Source organism: Sinohyriopsis cumingii, chromosome 7, assembly GCF_028554795.1.
Source record: "Sinohyriopsis cumingii isolate HCF-2022 chromosome 7, ASM2855479v2, whole genome shotgun sequence".
NCBI classification, from domain to species: Eukaryota; Metazoa; Mollusca; class Bivalvia; order Unionida; family Unionidae; genus Sinohyriopsis; species Sinohyriopsis cumingii.
In genome coordinates, this window is record NC_142967.1 from 43134353 (window position 1) to 43145948 (window position 11596).

General features: G+C 34.0%; 1 protein-coding gene across 2 annotated transcripts in view; it reads left to right on the top strand.

Annotated features, from left to right (window-relative positions):
- Positions 1-11325, top strand: part of LOC149795109 (uncharacterized) — a 281949-nt gene extending 270624 nt beyond the window's left edge. For both annotated transcript variants that reach the window (XM_089964814.1, XM_089964815.1), the window contains exons 38-40: positions 2454-2588; positions 3785-3859; positions 9408-11325. In XM_089964814.1, the coding sequence (XP_089820940.1) occupies positions 2454-2588; positions 3785-3859; positions 9408-9476 (279 nt within the window). In that variant the 3' untranslated portion in view covers positions 9477-11325. The remainder of the gene's footprint in view (positions 1-2453; positions 2589-3784; positions 3860-9407) is intronic.
- Positions 11326-11596: the final 271 nt, after the last annotated feature.

The window sequence follows — 11596 nt, forward strand, 5'->3', positions numbered from 1 at the left end:
CTTAAAGATGTTGAGAAAAAAAATTTGAAAATCATGGTGAGATACAATATAATGAGGTTATCTTGCATTCTTAAAATTGCTCTTCTAACCATGTTTCTGATCCAGATTTGATCAGATTGATAGCTTGTGTAACCTTGCTGGAAGCAATATTTTCTGATCCAGTTTTGATTAGACTTGGAATGTGGGCTTTGTATCTTCAAGATCTTGGATGAAATTGATAATGACTAAGACCCATGCATGTTAAATAGGTGATCTTGTATCAGATCGACTGTGATTGATACCAGTCCGGAGGGCAGATTTCTAACCAGATTTTGATGAAACTTGGAATGTAGGAATATATGATCAAAATGTCCAGTGAGTTGTATTGTCACTTGGATTTGTGCATATAAATGAAAATTGACACTGTTAGAAAGCATGTGCAATATAAAGTTTTTAGGGCCTTCTAAAATACCTGTTCTCTTGCTTTCTTTCTCTATATTAAAATAAGGAGAATAACCAGTACAGAGTTTTTCCACCTGCAAAAAACTACAAAAGCCAGGTATTTAAAAATTTTAACACAGTACATAAACTTGAGTGGAATATGTTTTGAAAATGGGCTAAATAATACACCTCAGGGATTAAAAAGAATAATTTTTAATTTATAACTGAAGAAAAAATAGAAATATTGTTAGAGAAAATGTACTTGAATAAATATGTTCAGTTTTGTAATTAGGATCAGAATTTCGCTTTCATAATTATAGATATTTGTATGCAAGTAACTGTGTTTTTATCTCTACTCATTAGAGATCAGAAAAGCTTATGGCATAATCTATTGTCCATCTACTAACACAAGTTTGTTATCATTACTCCTCTTAAACTACCTGGAGGATTGCCATGAAACATAATGCACATGTTCCTCCCATGGTCCAGTTGGCTCTTAATGAAAATGGTAATACTCAGATATCCACGGTGGTCATATTGAAAACATTACTATGAATGGTCATATTAACCTGTGACTTTTACTAAAAAACTTGTTATGATGTCTTATTAGTCCTAAATGAAAATGGTGACAATCTGATGTTCAGTATGGCCACCAAAGTGGCCATCTTGAACATCTTGTGTTTGCTACTCCTCCTGAATGGAAAGACATATTGACATTGGGTTTTCATCAGAAGACTTCTTTATATGATCTTTAGTTGGTCCTAAATGAAAGAAGTGCTGATCTGGTATCCAGTATTACCGCCATGTGGTCATCTTCTTGTTACTCCTCCTGATTGGAAAGTGGTTTGGCCATTGGGCTTTCACCAGAAGACTTCTTATCACAAAATGTTTTCTTACAATGTCTAGTTGGTCATACATGAAAATGGTGATGATCTTACTTTTAAGATGACTGCCATAATGAATATCTTGTTATCAGTACTTTGCCAAGATAACTGGTCATATCAACATTGTGCTTTCACCAAAAGACCTTTTGCGATGTCTGGATGGTACTAAATACAAATGATGTCAGTCTGGTATCCATTATAGCCACCATCACATCCATCTTGAAAATCTTATCATTACTCCTCCAAAATCGAAAATCATATCGGCATGTCGTTTCCATCAGAAGACGTTTGTGGTGCCTTGCTGTTTCTAAGTGAAAAAAGTGCAAAGTTGACGTCCATTATCACCACTACAGCGATTTGTTTTAAAATCTCTTTATCTCTGAAGAATATCAAAGACGGTTTCAACACACCACAGTGTTTTTCACATATTTCTCCGTAGTGATCAAAGAGATATCATGACTGCTAACGTACCATTTTACTTTTGGGCAGACATCCACCGAAATGATCTGAACAGTACTATGCTTCTCAGTGGTTAGCTTACATCATCTTGATAATTACTGGAGGTAATAACAGCGAGTAATTATCAGAGGGAGATAACCTTTAACGAACACACAGCAATAAGGATAATCAGATTACTTACTTTTTTATATGGATTAAAGTTTTGTTATTAGCATGATGGAACAAACATCAATGTGTTGGATTTAGAAATCAACAAATATTTGTAAGATTTTTCTATCTCCGAATGTCATTATGTGGCCAATTGTGATAGGTAAAATCTGACAGTTTTTACAGTAATATGGCAGCTGCTGCCAGCATTATAAAGATGGCCATCCTAGAGATTTTGTTTTAAATATAAACTTAGTGCCATGGAATTTTGTCTGTACAAGCAGGCGGCCATTGGTCAGGGGGAGGGAAATTTTTAAGAGGTGGACCACTGTAATTTGTTTTTATCATTGAGGGGCTAGAACAAATTATCTTAACTGAATTTAAATCATATTTGTTGAACCAGCATTTTTTTGTTCGAACAATTTACATAAGATTTTCCAGTCTGCAAGATGTTCAGATTCTGAATTCATATTCTTAGTGATATGGGACTATATTTTGCTTTCATAATAGTTTTTGACAAATTGAAGTTTTACATTCTTTCAGTTTATGGGTCTCTACGACTATGACCCAAGCAAACATTCCCCTCAAGATTACACAGAATGGGAGCTGAGCTTTAAGGCTGGTGACGTTATCATAGTATATGGACAAGAGCGACCAGATGGCTTCTATCATGGAGAGGTAAAACAAATCATGACTGTTACAGTTAAGTTGAACACAAGATATTAGCATTGCAAGGAAATTCAATTTGCTAAAATATTATTCAGGAATGGATTATTGGTTGATAAATTCTCCAAAAATGTATGTAGAGTATTTACAATTTATGAAAATTTAATAATGCTAAAATAAATTGTATGCCTAACAGAAAGTACAACTCTTACATAATGCACCAATCACAGCTAGTGTTATTTCTGAATACAATGTTCCCTACACCTTAAGCTCCGCTCACCTGGGGTTGTACAATTGGTACCGATATACCATTTAGTGGATAGCCAGGCAGAGGTAAGGGAAAGTAATAGGTAAGAGTTTCTTCCCTTTGTATATATGGTACACACATGGAAAACATATTTTTTCATCTTTTTGGGAGAGCTGGATATGGGAGATAGAAGTTTATTTTCTTAACATTATTGTGATCAGAAAATCTATTGAAAGGAGAAACTCAGCTGCAACAATGTTGCCCATTTAGCTCAAATTAGAGCTTTTTAGTAATTAAATTAACTGATATAGTGAACATAATAGAATGGTTTTATTAGTTTAATTTATTAAATTTACCTGTGCATCAACAATATCTCAGTTAACTACACTTTAGTTACATGTTTTGTTTTGGTTCTGAAACTTAAAATATGTGAGTTTTTAAAGAACCTAATGTTTTAACTTGTTCTCTGCCATGGAAAAGGAGGTATAAACCTGAGAATTGCAATGGTTCATGAACATTGACCAGAAAAGCTTATAGAATGGTCTGTTGTCCATCTGACATCTGTTTGCTTAGAGGTCGACATTACAGTAAAATCTGTCTTGAGAGACCACTGTTATGAGAGACCACCTGTTTTGAAACCAGATTCTCCATGTACAGATGTATTGATTATATAGTGTTATGACCTGTCATGAGAGACCATTGTGTTTTGGCACAAGAGGTAGTCTTTCAAGACAGGTTCCACTGTACAGGTTTTTCAGTAGCTTATGTTAGGCTGCTTTTGAAATCAATAATCGTTTAGTTTATTTGAGCATCTATAACAAGTTACAGAAAGACGGACAATGTATCAGTGCTGTTTGTATGAATCAGCGAATGAAAATCAATTAATCTGATTAATTAATTAAACATGATTGTCAGATTTTAAGTTTTTTCTTTGCATCATTGTATAATTTATCTCTTTTAGATTAATGGCAAGAGAGGGCTTGTCCCTGCCAGTTTCATGGAGGAAATTCCTCAAGCCCCACCAAGGTCTAAAAAGGTAAAGGAATCTATTTATATTAAAAGTTTTCATTTAAGTAAACTGCCCATCCCACATCAAAGATTAAAACAGGTAGAGGCTTTTTTCATTGTACGCTTTCAGTTTGTTCCAACTCTTTTGTGCACCTTATACTACCAGAATTTTCTGTTGAGACACTAAAGATCTTTTGACCAAATAAAAGTCATTAAGAATAGTGAGGTATAGTTTTTGACCCACAAATTACATATATACACACATACATGCCTTTCATGTTAGGTTGTGTTTGTGTATATATATATATATATATATATATATATATATATATATATATATATATATATATATATATATATATATATATGAGCTTTAAGGCTGGTGACATTTACCTTAATTTCTCTGCTTATATCCAATTAAAATCCAAGAAAGTTTCACCATTTATTGCAAATGAATTTGTCTACACAGTGATGTATTTTTTTTTCCTATTTGTCCAAGTCTTTCACAACTTATTTATACAGAATTTACAAAATTATGTGCAATGTTTATCTGCAAGAACTCGATCATCATCGCTGTCAGCATCCTCATCTTTGGACGATTCTATCTATCTATATATATATATATATATATATATATATATATATATATATATATATGCTTTTCTTATAGACATTTTATAGCTACATGTATCATTATTTTGATCCAACCATTTTCATGTTCTCAGCTAAAATCATGGTTTATCTCTTCTATACTCCCACTATATCTCCAGCTGCAGCTTCTGAGTATCCATCTTATGTGGCATGATTCAGATATGTTAACTCATTCAGCCCCAGACCCGTTATCAGTATCACTGCTGCTATGCCCCAGCAGCGCTAAGCTGTGTCTAGCTGCGTGTGCCCCAGAGCTTTTACCTGTTTGAAAAATTTTGTAAACATTGTGCACATGCATTCACTCTTACCTTAATTTCTCTGCTTATATCCAATTAAAATCCAAGAAAGTTTCACCATTTATTGCAAATGAATTTGTCTACACAGTGGTGTATTTTTTTTCCCTATTTGTCCAAGTCTTTCACGACAAAATTATGTGCAACGTTTATCCGCAAGAACTCGATCATCATCGCTGTCAGCATCCTCATCATCGGACGATTCAATCTCAGAAACTTCTATGTCTGAATCGAAATCTCACAAAATATCCAACTGCCGAACATATCTTTCCTCAGCTTGCTCAGTATTTTCAAGATCAAACCCGAGAAACTCCTCATTTTTGCTCTCATCAAAAATCACTCTTACGTCCGCCATCATTTACGATTTTTCATGACCAGAACACGTGTAGTTAAACCGCTTTCAAAACAGGAGCCCTTAGCTTCTGAACAATTCAAATTTCCGCAAATGAAAGTAAAATCATTTCTGATTGGTTTAATAGTTGTTAGTTCTTGGAATAAACCCATTTCTAACCAATCAGAGACGTTGAATCTAACACACATTCATCACGCTTGGAGACGGGATCGGCCATTGAATGCAGTAAAAAAATCACGTCTACAGGCGGGATCGGCTATTGAATGCAGAAACCGGATCACGCCTACGGACGGGATCGGGGCTTAAAGGGTTAATGGCATTTTGATACACACATATACTTAAGGTGGAGAATTCAAGATAATAATCATCTTATGAAACATACTTTTAATTTTCTGTGACCATGAATAATTATTAGCTGTTTGCCTCTTTATTATGTTTTCAACATTATAGTGCAAGTTATGTCTTACAATATATATATATATATATATATATATATATATATATATATATATATATATATATATATATATATATATATATATATATATATATATGTGGTGTGGGCATATTGTTTTAATATCCATACTTAGGAGAGAGAGAAAAAGGGGTGGGAGTACTGGCAAAATGTTCTTATTTTGAATTATATATAGGTGGTGGTGAGTAAACCAGATTACTCCAATTATTCTGCTTTTGAACGATCCCATTAACAAGTGCTTTCTGATCCGCATACCTATATTTCTGGAGCAGTCTTTATTGTGAATCACAGCAAACTACAAGGGTCATTGGCCCCAACCACTGTGTTACCAGTATCCAGCGCATTATCTTGCTAAACACTCGTTTATAAGTTGAGACCAGCTGCAAGCTGTACAGAACCAGATCTGCCATTTAATAATGCAGTTTAAGTAATCAGTAGAACAATCACTATAAACTTTTACCAGGGTCTGTTGTTTGCTGCTGGACTCGACTTACAAGTGAATATATATATATATATATATATATATATATAAGATCACTGTTCCTTTTGATAAAAGCTTTGATTTTAGATGGCCTTACATAAAATGTTTCCTAGGGTGAAGTCACATTAAAGCAGTAATTGGATAAAAGAGATTGGGTAAAAGAGTTTAACTCATTCAGCCCCAGACCTGTTATCAGTATCATTGCTGCTATGCCCCAGCAGCACTAAGCTGTATCTAGCTGCTTGTGCCCCAGAGAGTTTTTACCCGTTTTAAATATCATGCAAATGCATTCACTCTTACCTTAATTTCTGTTTTATATCCAATACAAATCCACAAAATTTTCAACAATTATTCCAAATGAATTTGTCTACACAGTTATGTATTTTTTTTTCCTATTTGTCCAAGTCTTTCACAACTTATTTATACACTATTTACAAAATTATGTGCAACATTTTTAGAAATATCATGTCATCAGCCCTTAATTTCATTGAAATAAACCAAGAAAATTTAATTTGTGATATGCTTTGAAACATTTCGCACATAAATTTACTTGGCATTGTTCACATCCTTTTGTTGGTTCAGATCGAACTTTGTTCAGTGGACACATTTTGCAGGTTTTTTTTCTCTGGCATAGCCAAGCCAATGGCCAATGTTGACCTTGCTGAATCGAGGGTTGAACTTCTACTTATCTTTTCCTTTTACCTACAAATCCTCCAAGTAGTTGATATGCAAGATTCATTCTAAACTCCAACTGGGTTCTAGCTCTTTCCCTGTTGTTTTTGGTGACGATATTATGGTTCCCTGATTCTTTCATCAGCAAATATGAATATACTTTTGAAATGTCGAAAAGAAAAAAAAACAGGTACTTCCACCATTTCAAGGACTTTCTACCAGACTAGTGCTGTAAGTTGCTCACATTTGATCAGCATTCTTCCTTGAGATAAGTTTTTTTAGAAAAAAAATATTCTTGCTCAGATTTATAGAAACAAATGTCTCTCGAAGGCATTGACACTCTCTTAGGCGAAAAGCGTTTCCTGGCATTGAAGACAAGACCATTTCTTTGTCTTAACTGTCAAGTCCTAAAACCATCCCTGAAAGTCTTCAGCAATAACAATATTTTCAAATTAACTTCTGTGGTACACATATTGGTCCACTCCAGTCATGTACATGTTGTACAGTTTGACTTGGAGTGGGCATGGAATGTCCTTGATGGAACCATCTTTCTGCTTCTGGTAAACAGATGTGGCCTCACCGTCACAGTTGGTACACAGTATAGTGATATTCTTCTTGTCACGCCAAACTGTAACTCTCATGTCTCCTTTCTGTTTAATTATGCTTTGGCCCTGCTCCTTCAGCTTTACTTTTTGTAATCCAGATGGAAGACCCTTTCGATCTGATTGAACTGTTCCACAGCCATACGTACCTTTTTGTCGAAGCTGAAGAAATGGGTCTGGAGATGTGAAAAAAAACTGTCAGTGTAGATATGGTGTCCAAGATGAAGCAAAGGTTCCATCAAATCAAGAACAACCCTTTGTCCAAGATTCAATTCTGGATTGTTGTCAGTCCTGCCACTATAAACCTGAAAGTCCCCATCATATCCATTATGAGGATCTGCTGGAACCCATACTTTGATGCCTGTCTTGGTTGGTTTTAAAGGCACATACTGCTTAAAGGCCATTCATCCTGAAAATCCAATCATTGCCTCATCCATGGACACCTCATGATGTGGGTTGTATTCTCTAGTGCTTGTGTTACGAATATGCTCCAATATTGGTCAAATGTGGGCCAGTTTGTTGTGACCAGGTGTTCTTCGAGGTGGGTTGTTGCTGGTGTTAGTCACATGAAAATATTTCTGTAGATTTTCAAATCTTGCACAACTAAATTTCAGTTCAATGCAGGAAGGATGGAAAAGTTTGTCCTTATACTGTACCAATACATATCTCTGGCAGGTGCTGGAAGGACTCCCATAATAACATCAGCTCCAATCAGGGCTTTTATCTCGTCTGGTGCTGTTAGATACCACGTTTTGTTTGGTGATACCAAGATGCATTTTTTGGGCATATGCATTGGTTTCATTTGCAATGTCCGAGTACATTTCCTCTGGAAATAACAAATAAAAAATATTGATTTCTCTTTTTTCCTTGTCCATGTTCGTTGTAGGTCTGGGATTTGGTCCACTAAAATCATAGATTTGGACAGTCTGAAGATGATCGCTCCAATCTGCTAGATCCGCAAAAACTCTGTCATCATCGCTATCAGCATCCTCTTCTTTGACGATTCAGTCTCAGAAACTTCTGTGAGAATCTAAATCTCGCAAAATATCCAACTGCAGAAATATTTTTCCTCTGCTTGCTCAATATTTTCAGCATCAAACCAGAGAAACTCCTCATTTTCGCTCTCATTGTCATCAAAAATCACTCTTATGTCTACCATTATTTATGTGTAGTGAAACTGCTCTCTATTAGTAACCCTTGGTTTCTGAACAATTTAAATTTGCACAAAGGAAAATAAAATCATTTTTGATTGGTTTAATATTGGTCTGATTCTTGGATAAAACCCATTTGTTGTATCTAGCACACATTCAACACGACTGGAGACAGGATCGGCCATTGAATGCAGTAAACAAACCACGACTACAGACGAGATCAGCCATTGAATGCAGAAACCAGATCACACGTACAGATGGGATAGGGGTCGATCGAGTTAAACTATATCAATGCTGCAGTTTTCATATCTCTAAAATAAATCATTGTCAACATCTGTTATAATGTCTGTGACTCCAGCAATGCTTTATGTCAGATTATTAGACTAAAACAGGGGTCATCAACCTGTTTTTACATAGCGTGCCACTTTTGTCCGGATTAATTATGAAATGAATGAGCAAGTGCCACCAGCAAGAGAGTAACACTGTTAAAATTGAGAATTTTGGCTGCCCATCATGTGCTACACAAACCCTTTTGATATGCCACCTTGGGATGCTTACTGGTCTAAAACCTCACCACTGGCTGCTGATCCCTGGTCTAAAACCTCACCACTGCCATTTCTGTCCATAGCTGAAATTGGCCCAAATTGTGGCACAGTGGATCTGGGATTATTTTGTCCTTAGCTCCAACTAATTTCTACATTAAACTTGAGAAAACAATTTCTTTATTTGAATCAGCTTGATTGTAACAGGTGAAATTACCATTTCCGTATTTTTAATTATCAGTATGACAATATTTAAAACAGCTTTTTTTCTATATAAATTGGTCATTTTTAACCCTATCCCTATTAAATCTTTTAATTAAACCCCATTCATGCCTACAACTGTGTTCTTTGTTTCAGGCCAACATGAAAGGAAAGAAAGTTGACAAAGATGGCAAATCCACTGAAGAAGTACAGAAGAAAAGATGACCCTAATACAATGATGCCATGAAAAATTAAACTTGCATTAACTCATGAAAAACTAACTAGTAATCACCATCTGGTCATTCTAGTAATCACCACTGTGTCATTCTAGTAATCACCATTGTGTCATTCTAACTTAAAAAATTTTCCTTGGAGAAGATATCTCCATTGCATCACACTTTTTGCTCCAAAATATATTTGTTAATCAATGTAGAATTAAGCATAGATTCAGGTAAACATCATATTTTGGAGCAAAGAACTGAGAAGGTTTTTATATTATTATGGACCAATGTCCTAACTGTTTTGTCAATTTAACAAAAATTATGCTTACATTTATCTACGACTTGTGCTTCCAGTCTGTACTAAACATTTTATTAGGTAAATTAATGATAAATTTTTAATTTCATATTGCTGTATTAATTACATTTTTACAATATTTCACGTACAAATTTTACACAGAAATATCTCAGAACATTACGGACAAAAGATGAAGAGTGAGGATTTTAATAATATTTATTGAGAAAAATAATGCATTAGTACAAGACAAAAAAATCTATCATGCCATTCATTTGCATGTAGTCATGTATTTTAAAATCATTTGAGGTTAGATTGTTTCTTGTCACAGTCGTATTGACAATTTGGAGGGCAATATTTTTATGAATTATGAATGCTGAAGCAATCCATGTTGAACTTGTTGTCATGACTTTTATTTGCATTCGTTTGATTAGAAATTCTTTCCTTGCACATGGCTTGATTGTCTTGTGCTGTTAGTTGCAATATATTTAATAATTCTAACAGAATATATGATGTCAATCGAATGGTTTGACCAACATGCATTAACAGTTGTTGATTTGATGTGGATTTGCATAATTTGGGGATTTACATAATTTGGGGAATATCTGCTTATGAACCAAGACTTTATTAAGCAGAGTATTCTTTTACAGAACTAAGTTTTGTAATGTTTAATTATCCCCTACCTTTCCTGTGTTAATACTAAAGACGTATTGATTCAAATTACAGAGCCTAATTTTATCAAACTTTTAGACCTTTTAAAGAAAAGTTATAACGCTCAATAGCTCCTAGACAGGAATGCAACATTTTTGTCTACATAAAGGTTGAGGTTTTCTTTTACAGTAATTCTATAAATCGCATCAACAATAAATATTCTAAACTTTCAGTGGTTTAAAGATAGTTCATTTCATGACTTTCATTCATTTTATTTTGTATTAATGGGACTGTTATAGTTTGAAATATGCCTAATACTAAATACAGCATAAATTTTCATCTATAATTTACACCAGTTTCATCCTAATAATCTAGATGTAAAAATACATGCTTCATTGGACTTACAATTACATTTTCATTCTTTTTATTCTGTGATAAGAAATAAAACATGATACATATATTGCCCATTTGTATCAGATTTTTTGGCAATACTTCACTCATTTTTTTGTTAATTTTTGTAAGTTTTGTACTTGTTGATATATATAAAAAAAGTAGTATGGCCTGTTATGATATGCAATAAATGTAAAATACAAGGCATTTAAAAGGCCACAATTCAATGCAAATACAATTTTAATTATATATGTATCTATAAATGTGTAGAGACCATATGAAGAACTTTTCAACTTTTCAAAGGATTTGCCATATTTGGTGCTGTACTTTATAGGTAGAAAGTAACTAGAGCAACATGAAGGTTGGAAAATGAAATAAGTTTGCAAGAATATCCTCTGGATTGAAACAACTTTTACAGTTACTTTTATGTATATTATGAACCTGTAGTTGCTATACAGACTCGTCGAATCAAAGTTGTTATTTATATTTTTTATAGCGATAAAAATGCATTCAATATTAACCAGTCTTTGTTGTGCTTTTACCCCACACAAAGTACAAAACAAAAAAGGCATGAAAGATGTCCTCACTTACTTGGCCAATATAACACGTGAAGTTAAATGTTAAAGTATAAAGAAATTCTATTAAAATCCACTGTGCCATTTTAAACGTGCCCAATTGATTTCAAAGATTTGCATCAGTAATCCATGCTATGAGAGTTGCCGTGATTGATTTAGTTGAGATATCACTAGGTCAAATCCAATCAATCTCCAATACATTGGATTGCTGATTCC